This window comes from Telopea speciosissima, chromosome 11 (assembly GCF_018873765.1).
Source record: "Telopea speciosissima isolate NSW1024214 ecotype Mountain lineage chromosome 11, Tspe_v1, whole genome shotgun sequence".
NCBI lineage: Eukaryota > Viridiplantae > Streptophyta > Magnoliopsida > Proteales > Proteaceae > Telopea > Telopea speciosissima.
The window spans coordinates 53,804,810-53,821,936 of NC_057926.1; the positions used below are offsets into that span (position 1 = coordinate 53,804,810).

The 17,127-nt window shown below is 38.9% G+C and overlaps 2 protein-coding genes across 3 annotated transcripts; both read right to left on the reverse strand.

Annotated features, from left to right (window-relative positions):
- Positions 1-1,258: 1,258 nt before the first annotated feature.
- LOC122646336 (homeobox-leucine zipper protein HOX3-like) lies at positions 1,259-3,001 on the reverse strand. Of its 2 annotated transcripts, none has more exons than XM_043839875.1 (4): positions 2,835-3,001; positions 2,094-2,284; positions 1,930-2,009; positions 1,259-1,648 (listed from the first exon to the last, which is right to left on the reverse strand). In XM_043839875.1, exons 1-4 carry the CDS (start codon positions 2,920-2,922, stop codon positions 1,309-1,311), a joined length of 699 nt encoding a protein of 232 aa, XP_043695810.1. In that variant the 5' UTR covers positions 2,923-3,001; the 3' UTR covers positions 1,259-1,308. The 2 variants fall into 2 exon arrangements, with proteins under 2 accessions (XP_043695810.1, XP_043695808.1); XM_043839873.1 differs by having other exon boundaries at positions 1,260-1,648; positions 2,094-2,287; positions 2,835-2,999.
- A 10,526-nt stretch (positions 3,002-13,527) lies between these two features.
- On the reverse strand, positions 13,528-15,633 carry LOC122644649 (protein MOTHER of FT and TFL1-like). Its single transcript, XM_043838038.1, has 4 exons — positions 15,432-15,633; positions 15,260-15,321; positions 14,942-14,982; positions 13,528-13,774 (listed from the first exon to the last, which is right to left on the reverse strand). The coding sequence occupies exons 1-4, from the start codon at positions 15,624-15,626 to the stop codon at positions 13,554-13,556; spliced, it is 519 nt and encodes a 172-aa protein (XP_043693973.1). The 5' UTR covers positions 15,627-15,633; the 3' UTR covers positions 13,528-13,553.
- Between the last annotated feature and the right edge of the window lie 1,494 nt (positions 15,634-17,127).

A 17,127-nucleotide genomic window follows, 5' to 3' on the forward strand; every position in this document is an offset into this window, starting at 1 on the left:
TACTTGATCGATACGCCAAAAGCTCCAGAACTTGATGTAATGCGTTAAATCAAGCTCTTTAATGTATTACATACTAGATGTCCAATCTAACGCTCATACACTAGATCGAACCCTGATTTGTAATCTTATATTGGATTGATCAAAATTGGTCAAATCGAAGATCGATATCGGCCATGATGGATCCCGAGATATTTCAAATCCTTTCCAAGTTACATGGAATGGTTGGCGAAACGAAAAACCCTTCCAATGCGATACGCATGACAACAGCACAAAAGAATGGATTTTAAACCCTACACTTTCTTCGTTCGTGAACTTTACCCTTTTTTAATGGGCAATCGATCTAAGGGATCAACTTGTATGTTTTTTGTTTTGGGTAAGGAAGGGATCAACTTGTATGCAGGATTGAGTTTGTTGTGGGCCTTCGATTCAGCGGTCTACATCGCTTCTTGATCCATTTCCTTTTTTTTCAGAGACCAGGTTAGGAACCTTTTGCATTAAACATATAACATATCTTGGGTTTTTTTTTTGTTGTTTTTTTTTGTGGAATAGTCCTATTCTCTTTTATTCTAAGAGGAAGAAAAGGTGCAAATCAAGTGGTTTGAACCCGAGACCTCTTGATAGCAATGGACTTTTACGCATCCAACCTACCAAATGCACAGTTGTTCACACATATTTTGTCTTTAAACCGCGATGAATGTTCCATGTAAACAACCAGAATGGCATAGAAATGAACCCAAAAAAGCCCACTTATGTAACAATCTTGAGAGTAGTACACCTCCGTAAACAGTTAAGCATTGCTAAGCACGCGGATATGAGCATGACTCCAAAGTGGAACCAAGCATTTTGATGGTGACTATGATGATGTTTATGGGAGCATGGGATCCTTGAACTCCACTAATCATAGCCACCAAACCAGACTTTTGCAGTCCTTTTACTCTCTCTCTGTCTCTCATAAGTCATTAATTACCCATCCTTCATTTATATTAAAAAACAAAAAACTTAGGAGAAAGTCATACCTCAAAATAAGTACTAATCTATGTAAATTGATAACAATAAACAAAGTCTATGGTTCTTTACATCAAATAACCTTTTTTCCCCTAGTTGATTAGAGACACTATACAAACCCAAAAACGAAAATCAGATGATCCTAACCGTTCGATACCCTTTGAGTCAACAGAAAGTCAAACCTAAAAGTCATCCCAAGTTACCCACTTGACTTGCAAAGAAACTTCTCTCTCTATTTTGGTTGATCCGGTTCATGCGAACGATGAATATTTTGATGTGTAGAATGGGGCCCAGTGTTAGGCTTTAACAAGCGGCGGAAGGATGTCTGGAGTGGTGGAGGACTGGTGGGGTCTTTGTATTGGGATGATGGAAGGACAAGGGAACCATGGCCGTCGAGATTGTGGGGCCCTTGTCGAGTGATAGGGTACTACTCGTGCTCGTCACTCTTTCGCACCTCGGGCACATCGTCAGCGTCGATGCCGGCATGGGCTCGCTACTATGTGGAGACATCACCGTCGGTGGCCCCACCCTCATGGCTCTCAGCTCCTCCACCTCTCTTTGTAGTCTCCGATTCTCCTCCGTCAGCGATCCGAACCACCTCTTCAGGTACTCGCATTCCATCTCTGTTTGCTTCAACTTTGTCCTGTTTTTGTAATTTTTCCATTACATCATCATCATCATCACATAAATGACTAAAATACCCTTATAAACTAATATTCTCAAGTAGAAATTGAATCTGATTCTCAAGCTATTGCAATGGAAGAATTCCAAGCATCTGATCAACACTGATTCGGATTTCCCATTTTCATTTTTTTGGTCGGAAAAAGGAGACTGGATAGACCAAGACCAGTTTCACAGTCCAGAGACTTGACTCTGGAGATTCAGAGTTCTGAGAAGAAAAAACAAAAAAATCAAAATTCATACCTGGCTCTGCGGTTTTGAAACCAGACTTCAACTTGCCGTGGTTTCAGCTTCAACTGTAAAGCCAGAGCTTCTTTTTGCTTCTGCCCATATAAAGACACACATAAAAGTTAGGAACTTTTAAATGAAACGAGAAGAAAAAGAGGTGATCAAAATTCATGACTAACAGGATTCAGGGTATGGTTTTCTCTGAAGCTTTCTTCAAGAAGACGAGATTGTTCCTTTGTGAGGCGAAGCTTTTTACGGGGAGGACCACCGACGCACTCTTCTTCATCCTCTGCGCTTCCCATAATCATCCATTCTTCCTCTGCTCCTGAAGGCACTTGATTTATGTCCAAATCCCTCATCACGCAACCACCTTCTGTTAAAGTTTTCAATGATCAAAAATTAAACCCATCTCCTAAAAACCCAAAACACAAGATTATAAGGTGAGGAAACATAAACTAAGATAACTTGCTGACTCACGTGTGTTTACAGAAACCAAAAAGCTCTGCAAATAGATAAAGAGGATATGAAACAGAAACGAAGAAAGAAAAAGAGAAGGGGAGCAAAATGCATAAAGAAGACAAAACCGTACTTTCAAATAAACAAAAGGGAAAAGGGAGAATCAGGGGGAGGAGGAGAAGACGAAAATGCGAGAAACCCAAGTAAAAATCCAGAGATCCCAGACATGAAAACTCCGGAAAGAGAATAAAGAACCAAAATAGAATATTTAAGGAAAAAGTTAAAAACGAAGGGTTGCAAAAAAAAAAGTAAAAACATTAACCTCCTTCAAACCTCTAAAAGAATAAGAATAAGAAATTTATTTGGAAGATGCGAGGGCAATCATATAATGACAGAATAATGTCAAGATTCTATTTTCTCATAAAAATAATAATGAAATTTTTTATTTCGGATCTCTGGCTTACCAGAAGATGGAATAGATGGGGATGAAGTGAAACCAGGAACTGATATAGTTAACTCCAAACAAGAAGGGGTTGAAGGTAGAACCGCCATGGAATTGCAGAGAAGAGCTGAAGAATACTAGACCAGAGCAGTCACCAGAGTCACCAGGACAGAGAGTTGAAATGGGGGAAAGCTACGAATAGGGTGAAGATATAAATACACGAAGGAGGGAGGGAGAAGAGTGGGAAAGTGGGAAACCGATTGGATTTCCCTAGGGTTTTCTTTGACTTGGGTCGTCTTGTCAAAAATAATTAAAACTGTTTGACCGTCAGATGATGGACACGTGTCGAAACAGATTGGATTACTGTAGGGGAATAACCGGCAGGTTTCCCATTTAGACGATATTGAGTCGGCTTGTCGGCTTGCAGGTCGGCTAGCGAAATGATTGGGAGTCCATAAGATATGAACAAACAAATGAGAAAAGACCATGTGATCATAATCTCAAAAATCTTGCCAAAAGATTCGGTCTAAGAAATCTCATCCAATGTACCTCAGTAACATCACGCTCAATGGATCCTCCTCCCTCACCCAAGTGGCCAACCTTAGATTAGGTATCGACATCAACAACGATGATGGACATTGGCACAACGGTAAGGTTGCTTCATTGCGATCTAGTAGTCATAGGTCTGAATAATAAAGAGTCTCTAAGATAAGTAGGGGTAAGGGTAATACTGATATTGCATCGATAGTTATTGCTTATACATTTCAATATGAGCCAGCAGGGTTTTAAAAGGGATTAAAATCCTCGGCAATTCCTTTATCTTGCGGAGTGTCTTGTAGTTCGAGCATAAGAGCTCGACATGTGGAAGATGTTTCATCCAACAGTACAAGCTCGATTAACCTAGTTTTTTTTTTATATAGTTCGACATCGTTGGATGCTGCATCTTCCACTTACTGAGCTTTCAGGCCCGAACTGCAAAGACACCGCAAGATTAAGGCACTACGAAGGATTTTTTTTTCTTTAAAAAGCTATAATAGGCCTCTGAATAGGGTTCAGCCGATTTTGATCTAATTCGGATCAAAATCAATCAGAAACAACACAGAATCGGACAAGTTGAACCTTAGAAAATCTGTACAAGAAAACCAATTCGAAGTGGCTTGAATCGGAATTGGGATCGGGCTCAGCCGGTTCACTTGATTTGATTCTGTTTTTTAAAATCTTGCCACCGAAAAACCAAAGTTGTTCGCGTGCTCTCTACCATCAGATTGGCGCATCCACATAGAACATGATGTGTAGGTTTTGTTTCTTATAACCTCCCTTTTCGTGGTTATAAGTGGTAGTATATCTTAGCCAAATCTTCTTGAAATTACTGCTTTAAATACGATCCTATCCACCAGTAATAAAACCATTTCTAACTGCAATGATCTCATTAATATGATATTAATTCTTAAATGGGAACATTTGAAGTAATTAAAATCTCTCCACTAACACTTTTGACCTTTTATAATTCTATTCTATTAGGTAATTAATGATTAATTTTTAGGTTATCTTTTTGAGTAATCAAATCTCTCTGCCTCGTCCACCACTGATCTTAGCACGCGCAGATGATCCAATCAGAGGGTTCAGTTCTTGTGCATTTTGTCACTTTGGAAGGTAAAGCTCAAGGTATTTACCCCAAAAATAAAAAAATGTAAAGTTCATGATCAAGGACTTAGGTATCAGTATCAGTGCCTCTATCGGTCTCGGCCAATACTAATACCCATATCGATATGGATCCATCTTATCAAATAGGATCAGATTGTTTTGCCTCTCAAAATGTCAATATTTTGGTTTTTTTGACTATTTTACTCTCCCTTGTTCTACGATCCATGTAACTGATCCTATTTTGTTATTACTTTCCCCTATTCTAATATGACCGCTACAGTATCAATATTATATCATTGTTGAGTACGGACAACATCAATATATATACATCGAATAAAATACCATAAGATACCAATACTGCTACCTAAAACCATGGTAATTAACCAGAAAACTATGCAGTAATGCTGGTCTATTTTGACAATTGCTACTAATGATTCAAGAAATATCATTTTCAAGGTGGGAAGTTGACTCCTTCAATTACAAGACCTCTTTAGTCCTTGGTCCTTGCCTAGCCCTTGGATGGAAGAATGTAACATAACCCAGTCCTTTGACTAGGTCAAATTTTTTTTTTTTTTTTTTTTTTCCTCCTACTGAAATACACAGAAATCTTGAATTGAATCTAGTGTAACATGCAAAACAAAAAATGGTGGAATTTCTAATGAAATTGATAGCATTACCTTACGCTTTTGTTGTTCCACTATATTCAACCCCAGGCTTGGGGGTTAAATCACATGATTTGCCATTGTGGCACACAAGTATCTTATCAACACGTAATATTAGAGAGAAAGAATACTACCCGGTCATGGGCTAGGCGTGGCAACCACGCCTAGACCCAAAGGATTAGGCGCATTTTGTTTTCAAAATAAAAACATAAACAAGCTATTGACCATCAATAAGTTATAACCAACAAGAATGATTCAGTTCATAGTGCCAATAATCCAATCTAGAGGGCAAACTTTCCACAACTTTTAGCACATTAAATGATCTACAAGTTAGTATGCAAACAACCAAAATCTTTGGAAGATGCATAAACATAGTCCAATATTGACTTATTTCACCAATCCTTAAATTTCAATCCCATCAATCATTTTCATTTTCTTGAAAGAAGAATCCTTCTCCATACATGTGAGAAGCATTCTTGTATGTTACAAGAGGCAACATTTTTTTTTTTGGACTAAGTTTCCCTCCACCTGTAAAGGACGGTTCACCCACCATCCTAGGGTTCACAAACCCCTCTTAAAGTTTTTGTTTGTTCCAAAATATCCTCCCAGTACACTTTCCTTCCTCTCCTACCTTGCGATGAATGAGATCCCATTCACCGTGGATGGAGGAAAACTCGATCTTTTTTTTTATTTATTTGGAACAATGTTATCGGTATATCTTCCAATATTCTTTTATTTCTTCAATCCTTTAATCTTGAGCCATCAGTCAATTTTCTTTGTATATTAAAAAAATTCTATCTCGATCCTTGTAATAAGCAGCCTTATAGTGGGGTTAAAAAAAAATTCATATTATAGAAATATTTCCCCATTTTTTGGTTAGGACTCAGCATGCACTTGCAAAATTTCTCTATCACAAGTCTTTAAATGCAATGTTTATCCACATTATTGCAGCTCTTTCCTATATATAATTGGAACGAGTTTCTCTTCACCTACGGTGAATGGGATCCCATTCACTAAGAGCCGGGAGAGGGTGGGAATGAGACTCGGGAGGGTATTTTGAAACATATTAAAACTCTAGGAACGGTTTGTGAACCCTATGATCGATGGTAGGTGAACCGTCCACTATGACTGGAGGAAAACTTTGTCCATATATAATTTATCTAAAACTTTTTAAGTTTCTTAGCAAAGGAAAAAAAAAATCATTCCAACTGGGGAGCCCTCCATGAAGCCAATTATTCAAAAAATATAATTTTCTTGCTTATCATGAAATTGAAGCCTAGATATTCTTTAGACCTTTCTAGCATTATATATAGTTACAATGTTGATCTTATTGTCATTTCCTTTGAAGGTGGGGGAAAAATGCCAAATCCAAAAAGATATACTAATAATCAATTTGTTAAAGATCGTATGGTTGTGCCAATTTTTGGTAGAGTAACTTTCTAGTTATGAACTAATTAGTGGTGGTCCCAATTAATCTCTAATTAATATAACACCTAGCCACTTTTAGGTAATAAACATAGGTTAAGGGAATTCTCATTGAAATTTCATCTTTGAAATGGTTCATAAGAAGCCAAAAATATGATTATCTTGACTAGTTGTCGTTTACATCTTGAAATTCTTACATAATTCATTTGGGTTTATCATATTTACACTCCTTCAGGTGTCCAATAATTTAGAAGATTATTTTTTTTTTCTCTCTTCATATATAACACACTCCTTCTTTCAATAAACACAAGATAATACTATCTATTGATAAAGACATAATAATAAACAAAATTTTAAATTTTCTTTTTTACCCTTACCTTAAAGAACTTTTGAGAATAAGCCAAAGGGTAATCAAAAGAATATTACATTTCTTAAATACACCTATAGAAGTGTTATTATTAAAACCTTTATTATTTTTATTTTATATTTTACAATTAAAGTCGTGAAAAAGATTTGGATATATATCAACTATGAACATGACTTTATGTTTTTTTCTTTATGTAGAATACTGTAAAATATTACTCAATAATTTTTTACTACGAAAATCATTTTCATCTTTTGATATGTTTTGCTCCTTTAACAAAAGTACACGAAAACTTAAAAAATACAATAACTATTAAAATTTTAGGGGAAAAGGAAGAGAGAGAGTGAGCAGACCCAGTTTAGACTTTAGACTAATTGATTTGGAGTGGTAATACTACTTTGTTAGTCTCAGGTCAAAGATTTCATTTCATTGATCAATTCTATGACCAATGTTTTTTGTAAAATTTATAAACTAATCAATAGAGACCCCTTGAAACTCAAAAAAAAAAAAAAAAAAAACACACTACACATAATAACAGAAGGGTAAGAAACACACTACACATAATAAAATAAGGGTAAGAGATCCTTGCCTGGCCATGTAGCTTCTGCACTAATACGCAGGCCAATGAGAACACACACAAGGTTATTCCAGGATGGGGTGGTAATTTCTTACACTCCTGTGTCTGAATACAAAAGTCACACGACCAAACAACATTATTTTTTCCATAAAACAAAGAAATGCTGATAATAATGATTAGTTTATATTAGGGGTGATGATTTCCAACTCCAAACTAATAACAACTTGATAATGGACCTATAAGAGTCCATTAAATCAACTCGATAAAAGATCAAATCGGATCAGAATCGATTCGACTTAATCAAAATCGGACCAAATTAATCGATTGACAACCCCTAATTTATATCTTTCATTTTTTAAAAATTTATGGGAAAAATTTTCATACACAGGTTGTATGTGAGAGAGTCTCTCACAAAGAGTTGGAAAAATCATAAACCTCCACCCATTAATTAATGATTTGAAACTCCCACCCTCTCACATATACGGTTTACACGACTTTGTATAAAACTTTCCCAAAATTTTATTTTATTATTATTATTATTTTTTTTTTTTGGAGACAGGAGGGGTATCCGACTTTAGGCCGATTAAATCCCCCCTGGGCTTGTACATGACCCCCGTGCTACACACAAACCGGGAGCCTCTTGGCCCTAGTGAGCCTCAGGCGGGTGGCCCCCAAATTTTTTTTATTATTATTATTTTTTAGCTTTCAAAATACCCTACTATTACCCGTCCCTCTCCCTGGTTGGCTATTCTTATGATCTAACCTGGATAGAGAAGGATCGTTTTAGACATTTTAAGGGGCGGATAACCACGGACCACAACTTAGTAACTGCTCCCTAGCTGCTGTAATCTGTGGGAATTATAACCAACTTTACTGTTACAATCACATCAAATAATAATGAACGCTTCACAGAACGGAAGCTGCAATTTAATAAGATGTATGGAAGGATGAACCTGACATTTACTAATATTCTTTTTCTCTACATTTCTACCCTGTACGGCTTAAATTATATTTTATTTATTTTAAATGTCACTTTACCCTTTCATCATTCATAGGAATCATTAATTTTTTAGTTGTTTTTTAGGGACATCTTTATTTTGTCGTCTCACGCAGTCACGCTTGCAGATAAGCAGATTTGCATAACACAACACTGTAGCCTTTTTCTAGTGTTGGTTTTTTTCCAAACACACCTTATCCCTCATCCATTTACGGGTTCATTGCAAAGGTTGACCCGGACTATAATCTTTTTAATGGTGGGGTTTCTTAAATTTTGGCCTTTTGGGTGTCTCTATTGGTCAGTCTCGGTCGGGTATAATCAATTCTCATCAATTATAGGATGGTGGTTGAACCGTCTTTTATGGTGGAGGGAAACTTTGTCTATATTAAAAAACTTTTGAGTATAAGACAATTGGAGGGAAGAAGTAGGGTACAATCTAGTTTTAACCAACCTTAATTACAATAAGATGTCTCTCTTCATATTTAGTTGGTCAGTTATCGATTCATAATTAGGGTTTAGTTAGTCAAGCTATAATTAATTTTTAAATGTATTAATAAGGTTTAAATTTATTTTTTAAATGAATTAATTAGACTATAAACGTATTATATACAAGTCATAAACCAGTTGATCAAGTTAAAAATAAGCTAGTTTAACACCCCCCCAAAAAAATACAGAATTTTAAAACAAGATAAGATTATAAACGAGTCATAAATATTTGGTCCTCATCAGTTATTGTGTTGATCGATTCCAATCAGTCACCCATCAAGCTACAATCAAACACCATGAACTCCAGAATAATAATTGGTCTAGGCCTAACACCTCATTGTTTACTAACCAATCAATCCGGTTTTGAGGTCGGACCGATCGAACCTGTCAGGTGGGTCAACTTTTAAAATCCCTATTTAAATTGATTTTTTTTTTTTTGGGTTAATAAATTGATGAATGTTTGTGATTAGAAAATTGAAAGTGTGGAACGGATGATAGCTCATTTGGGGTGTTGAGTCATATACTCGGGGGGACACAACTTCCGAGGACCCGAATGGGTCGGAGCGGACTATCAGAAAGAATGTGGGTTTAGTAGGTCCACTTTCATGATTCGGTAAGGAAAACAGTAGATGTGGGGATGCATAGTTGATGACAATGTGGGGAGCATGGTGGGTCCCACTTGTCTCGTCCCAATCTGGGAGACGGAGGTTTTGATTCGATCACATTCTGTTCCCTGTAATCACAGTGGTGAACATGTGGGCCCATGTCCGGCCGTCCGGAGTTAGAGGGTCGTTTTAAAAGTTTTGTCGTGCTTTGATGGACTGCTTATTGGTTGTGGTGACGTTACTCATGATGATACTTATCCACATACTAGAAAGACGTGGCAACCATGCGGGGGTGTTTCAAGTGGTCCCAATGGCGAGATGAGATGTACATTTACTCTACGCCAGAGTTTAAAAACATGGAATGGGATCCGGAGCGGTCCTGGTCCTCATGGATCGACCTTGGAATCGGCATATTCTTGGCATCTTTACATCCAGGATCGGTCTGAGCTGAGTCAGGGAGAATTGAGATCAGCCTTACGACCGGCCTGGGTCAGCCTTGAAATAGGAGCATTCTAAGCATTTAAGGTATTTTGTAAAGAACTGGCCGAGCTGGATCAGAGAGAATTGGGATCAGGCTCCGCCGATTCTCATTTGGGTCAGTCGAGAAATCGATTGTTGACTGAACCAATTTGATTCTTAGAACCTTGACACTGCCTCTCTACCTCTCTACTCTCTATCCGAGGGGCAAGTTATTGAGAAAAAGAGCATCTAAAGGGTATTTTTTGGTAAATACAAACTTCATATGATATATGTGTGCACCGGGGAAAAGAACCTCTCCAACCACCCATCCAACGATGGAGACCAAAAAGATCCTGTCCAGCACTCTGCTCGGGCTGCATGTGCAACGGCGGACTGAGTGAGGCACGAAAAGACCGCCTCACCCCTGTTCAGGCAAGGCGTTTGGGCAGGGGTGAGGCGGTCTTTTCATGCCTCACTCTGTCCAGTGTTGCATGTGCAACTTGGGCAGAGTGCTGGACAAGAGCCAAGTCCCGATGGAGAGGACTTGGACATGCACATGCATCCCCAGGGATTGACAGGTGTTGGGATGCATGCCCAAGTCCTCCCAGCCGTTGGACGCCCTAGTAGTTGGAGAGGATTCAGATCCTGTGCAAGTGTGCATAGTGTCTACTGTTTGGATCTGGATTAGATTCTTGCGAGCCTAACTAAGATTCATTATTTAGAATTCATTGGTTTGAACAAGGAAGAAAATTAGAGAAGGCCGAGAAGTCCTCTAAATGGTAATGTATTTGTGACTAGGGCCAATGAACATGACTTCAGTTCTCCAAGGGAAAAACGATTCCACATTAATAGTGTGGTGATGCTTTTCTATGTTCTCTAACATTTTGATGATGATTGTCGTGTGCCTTTGCACTCGGTAACAATTCTCCTAAAATTATTGCCCCGTCCCTTGTAAATAAAAAATTCTCTTCCAAATGGATGCCCTTGTGCATCCCTTCATTGGCCCTTGCTCTGATACAAGAACAAGGGTCATACGACCGGGCAGCATTCTTCTTTCACTTTGAATTATTATTGTTCGGTTTGTTCCCCATCTCTTCTATATACGCTAAGGTTTTTTGACCTTTGGGAGTTGGTAGTCTCCCACTCATGCTCCCCACAACAAAATATGGGCACATAAATACTACTGGACCACTACTTGTACAGTGGTGGTCATTGCCCGTTCAATGTATTCGGAGCCTTCTGAAAATCTGGGTCTGGTGGAGAAAGAAAAGAATTAAAGGTACTTGGTTAGGGTCATTTTCTCATGTTGACCCACACTGAGTTCCAAATGTCAGTTTTGTCTAGGACACATGGCAAGTAATAAGCATCACATATATATATATATATATATATTTTGGTCAATCCTATACAAGGGCCCATAGGCCAACTATAATCTACCACTGGGGTGGGGAGGGGAGGAGGAAGGGGGAGGGGGAAAGGTGCCTTTATGGCACAGATGCAAACTTGGAGAGTCGAACTCATGACCTCCAGGGGGCATGCTCCAACTAGCAATGCCACCACTCAACCGAACTAGCGGTTGTTTGCAGCATCACATACTTTGTTCAATAGTGTTTGTACTTAGCACCTCAACACATAAGTTTTTTTTTTTTTTTGGGATGAAAACTCAACGTACAAGTTGTCAATGCCAATATCTATTAATTTTTCAGCTGGAAAGTTTCAAATACAGGCTGACAGCTAGGGGATCCAACTTTATTCCGAGCTCAAGCCTATTTAAGTTGGCCTTAACCCCGAAAAGGCATTCCAAGCTAGGAGTTGGGCTGGGCCGGATAGGGCTTAGTCCTTGTATATATAAATATGGGTAAGAAATCGCTGATTGGACGTACAGCCTTTGCATTAGCGCAAGGGCCAATGAAATACTCGTTGGAGCATCAACATGGATGAGATTTTTTATTTCATATGGGTCGGGATCAGGCATCATTCTTTTACCTTATAAATATATTGTTAATCTCAAAATTCTTTAAAATGGCTTACATTATATCATTCTCAATGTCTTAAAATATTTTCGACTATACATGTGAAATGTCAAGATTTTTTACCCTCATTGAGAGACAAGGTGTATTAAAAAGGCAATATAGTAAGCATACAACTTCTTTTCCACCAACTTTAGTTACAACAAGATTTTTTTCATATATAATACATATATAAATATAATATGTTATTATACAAATTTTATCATACATAGGGACTGCCATGATCAACCAGGTCTGACTAGGCTGGACTTGGGCTGAGTTAAGGAGAAGGGATGGGTTGGATTTCAAAAAATATAGCCCAGCCCAACCCGATTGCACGCCTAGTGATGGTCTTAAATACACAGTAGGCAATATGGCTGATATAAAATCCCAAATTTAGCACTCGTTGAGGTGTACTACAATCCACTAGTCAGTCTATATCAGTCCAATGGACGACACTGTTAGTATATAGGGAAAAGGCATTCTGTTTGAGTGCGTTGTTCCTGTCATCAGACACAAGCCTTGCAAAATGACTGCCCCGCCTTCAATGAAAGGTGGAAATCTGCCTCCAAGCGACATAGGGGAACGCATGGCATCAATAGGATGCGGCAGAATGGTATCACACATTGGAGGACAGTGATATCATTTCATTTGAAAAGAAAAAAGATACACCCAGAGGTACTAGTGTATCCAGCCCTGGAGGCTCAGAGAACCTTTCCGATTATAAAAATGCCATTTTATTATAATGAATTTAAAGCGTCGAATCCATTTATAATGAAAGTTACAACACTTAAATGATTTTGAACAAATCTTTGAGGTAGTTTCTGTTCAAGGTTGATGTCTTGTATTTTATAATTTGGGCGATGGACGAACCGTTATCGTCTCCTGTTTGCTGCCTGAACAGGATCGTCCTGTCCCCTCACATGGGGGTACAAAATGACGACCTAACCCCCTGCCCGAACACACTGCCCGAGGGAGATTAAGTCGTCATTTCACACCCCATATGAAGGGACAGGACGGTCCTGTTCGGGCAGCGAACAGAAGAGGATAAAAATTAGTGATGGACTGCTTTAAAGGGACGTTGAAACCCCAGAAGACTTGAGGGTTTACATGGGGGTAATTTGGAAATTTTAATCTCTTCATGTTTCGTTTGTTTTCTTCATCGTGTTTACATTTTCACTTCTACAGTTTCTTCTTTGAAGCGGCTGAAACTTAATCGATGAGGAGTTTGCATAAATTTTTATAGACAAATTATTTAGGCCTGGCCTTTCTGTAAATTCTACAAAATCTAAACCTGAAATCAACCCATTTATTATTTTTGTCCAAGTTGCCCCATAGGGGAACCGCAGGTGATAAAACCTATCACAAGCACAAGCCCACTTAAAGAAACAGAAACACCCAAACAACAACAGCAACTATAAATCTATAGAAAAACCTCCCAAAGCCTCTCGACCTGCAACTACATATATCTTAGCTACTAGACATTTCAGACCCAAAAGAGTACATATTATATTCAGCGTCTCCTGCTTGCCGGCTCCTTCTGGGCATTGAAGTAGACGGTAGCCACGGGAACTCCGAGCTCGAGATTATTGGCAAAAGCTCTGGTACTAAAGTTGCTGCGCGGCTCCGGCTCCTCCACATCATTCACCTCATACTTCTGCTTGTACAACACAAAGATGAAGCGGTGTATGCCTAAATGTGGACGAGGGTTCGCGTAAGAAAGTATCTCTTTCCCTGCCAATGGACAATACATGAAGTAATTAAATACTCCATAGAAAGACAAAAAAGAAAAAGAAAAATTTAAAAAAATTTGAATTTGAGAAGAGATATACCCATGGAACAATCATTATGTCATCATTATTTTTGTCTTATTATGTGTTTTCTTTTTTTGTCTTGATATCTAAACGTAACTCAAGGCCTGAGCTTCAATGTGAGGGCCTGAGCTACAATGTGAGTTTTGTGATGCATATGTAGCAATTCAACGAGTTCGGTTCCTCTGCACGTACCAACAGGTGAACGTAGATGTGAGAACCAATCACATTTTAATTTTGTTTTCATAAAAACCATCCTCCCCTTGTAAATGACAAAAATAGGACAAGTGATTGGCTCTCACATGTACGTTCACCTGTTGATATGTGCAGATGATCCATTCTCCAATTCAGCCCTCCTCCAACAGTGACGGGAGTTGAAAGATAAATCCGGCCAAAAAAGAGGTGTTTGGGTCATTTCCAAGGCGACCCCCTTTTTGGCATGGACTGGGCTGGATCTGCAGCACCCGCCACGACTGGAGGAGAGCCAGATTCCAAATGCAGGGAATAGGGCTAGCTCCTGGTGGCAAAACAAAGTGATACACATGGAAGCATATGAATGCGCCATGTGTCATTACCATACTGTGATGACAAGTGTGTTCTAACTAGACCTTTATAGAGAGTCGTTAAACAATTCTGCATGAAAATCTCTTCCACCTGTCGTACAACTGAGCCAGAATACCTCCCATGCGTCAGGTGCAGTTATTTTTCTCCATATATCGGTAGAAACCATAGGGGTATTCCCGTCATTTCTGTTTGTGAGTATTGCAGTCTCAGACTCCCAACGCTATTCATTGGTCAAACTATAAGATAGTGACGTTACACATATTAGTATGACGTTACTACCCTTATAAGATTGCAATGTAGGTCGGCGTATTCTGTTGGACCGGTTTTCTCCAGAACCAAGGTTCAATCATGTCCAATCTATGTAGGACACTTGGAGTTTCTCTGAATAGAAACCCAGAAAGAGTGTAAGTTGCAGAAATAATCCCGATAACAAAACTGGTTTTTGTGGCAGGGGAGAAGGGATCTAACTCCCAAGTTTGGAGAGAGAGAGAGAGAGAGAGAGAGAGAGAGAGAGAGAGAGAGATACCACGGGTAGGGTTTGTTCCACCAGGAATATTAACCACTATCCTGAAACCATCAGAGAGAGAATAACTGAATTAATTTTCCTAACAAAAAAAATTAACAAAATTATGGAATTATAAAATCTAAAAAGGTGGAACGAAAATAGGGGCGCTGTTCTCTGTGCCTTTGCGCCCAGGCACATGGGGTGGGCGTAATGATCACCTTGCCTTTCGCACAGGCTACCTATGTGCCTGGGTACAACCTGCGTTGCGGCACTGAGAACATTCTCCATAAAAGAAAGAGAGAGAGCGCCATGCAATACTAGAGAGGAAGAGGTTATTACCAATGGACTAGTTCACGCATGTTGGGTTCACTGGGGCTTGGTGCATCTGGGTCAGTCATTACCTGCATCAATTAAGCATTACATACAAGTTACCGCCACATTATCATCCCAGTAAAGGAGACATTAACCAGAAGAAGAAGAAAAAGAAGAAATGTGAGATGAGAAAGCAAACCAGAGTGAAGAGTTCGTGAAAGGGGCCTGAGATGAGGACTTTGGGAGGATTGATGGTGGTGGAAGGCTTGATTTCACAGCCATTAGCAATATGCTTTGGGCCATAGTAGACGGACATGCTTACTGAGGGAACAAACATGTCTATAACATCTCCTATCACTCGCCCAACTACAAGCGGTTCCACAGAAGCAGCCATGGTTTGATATAATAAATAAAAAACAAACACCCTTCACGAGCCACAGAGATTGAAAGGAAGAGTTTGAGTGTTTATGGGGACAGCGGGTGAGGGAGTCTTTTATAGACAAGTTTGAAAAAAAAAAAAAACAGAAGAAGGTGAGAAATTTGAAGGTATTTGGCATTCACACTCTAACAGAAGACAGAGGCGCCAGAGAGCTACACGTGGACGCTCTGGCCAAGTAAAAGTCATCTCCTTGTATTGTCCATGTGCCACGTGTATTGTCCAGCTATACCTTTGGTTTTACAGAAAATCTGATCGAGAGGGGTAATGTAATAGGACTTAGGAGAAGATCGCCTGCCTTGGGACCGCCGAAATTTCCCGCTATGCGACAGTGGGTTTCCAAAAGAGGACAAAAAATTCCACGTGGTCTCGTGGGTCCACTGTGCTGGAAAGTTGAGTTCACGAAATAAGACACAAATATCCACGTGGTTAGGTGGGGTTCCAATATGATACTCCTTTATATTCAATGTACTTCTCAACAGAACAAAAAAAAAAACTCTATATTCAATGTACTTATGACGCACACTGGGTCATGACTATGGGGGTTCTTTCCGTAAATTCATTTTACAGTTCGATGACGTCATCATGACTTTTCATGACCTTTCCCTTTTAACTGTAACCTAAAACAGAAACAAATGTGGATTGGTCTCCTCTCCTTCGAGGGCATCGTCCAATGAGTCTTACCAAAAAACCAAAACTCGCTCAATGAGTGCCTAATGGGTTGTGCCGTATGCATCTTGGCATGTGTTCAGTTAATCATTGGGATGTGTGCATCATAATCCAATCGTTTGATGCCTCATTGGGCGATGCCCTTGAAAGAGAGGACCCGAATCCGATATACTTGGTGTGCTTTTGGTTTTCTATAAAAATGAGAGGGATGGGTATACTAGCGGTATACCTGAAGTTAGCACCCTATTCATCTATCTATCTCTTCTCCTCCTTTGAAATGACTCCCTTACCCCTCAAAGGGAGGAGGAGAGACATAAACACATAAGGTGCTAGTTTACAACATACCACTGACATTCCTAGCCTTTTCCCTTTTTTATTTTATGGGAAAGTGTTTTCAGTTCAAGGTGCGAGGGCATCAAGTGTTGTGTCATTTGCATATTTCATGGGGGTGGGGCAATCATTCACCCCCATGTGTCTGGGCGCAAGGGCACACTTTCTAATAGAGTTCATTTTTCTTTTTCTTTTTTTAAAAAATAAAATAAAAATACAATTTTTGTTTGTTTTGTTGTAAATTTTTTTAGAGAGAATCATAGAGGATGATGATGGTATAATTACAATCTCATGGAGTTAAAACAGTTTTATTTTCTCAGCATTCCATCAGTATTTGGGGTTTGTATAAATTTGTTGGTGAATACCTAAGAATTTGGAGAAGTTGTGCTCCAGTAAATAGTTTTGTTTTTGAATTCTAATTTTTGAAAAATAAAAAAAAAGAACATTGTCCATTATTTTT

Excerpts from the sequence above, each read along its gene's own strand:
- LOC122646336 (XM_043839873.1), bottom strand. The coding sequence starts at position 2,922 with ATGGCGGTTCTACCTTCAACCCCTTCTTGTTTGGAGTTAACTATATCA. Across the intron at positions 2,288-2,834 it reads CCCATCTATTCCATCTTCTG|AAGGTGGTTGCGTGATGAGG; the intron begins GTAAGCCAGAGA and ends AAACTTTAACAG. Across the intron at positions 2,010-2,093 it reads AAAACCATACCCTGAATCCT|AAGCAAAAAGAAGCTCTGGC; the intron begins GTTAGTCATGAA and ends TTATATGGGCAG.
- LOC122644649 (XM_043838038.1), bottom strand. The coding sequence starts at position 15,626 with ATGGCTGCTTCTGTGGAACCGCTTGTAGTTGGGCGAGTGATAGGAGAT. Across the intron at positions 15,322-15,431 it reads TTCACGAACTCTTCACTCTG|GTAATGACTGACCCAGATGC; the intron begins GTTTGCTTTCTC and ends TAATTGATGCAG. Across the intron at positions 14,983-15,259 it reads ATGCGTGAACTAGTCCATTG|GATAGTGGTTAATATTCCTG; the intron begins GTAATAACCTCT and ends TGATGGTTTCAG.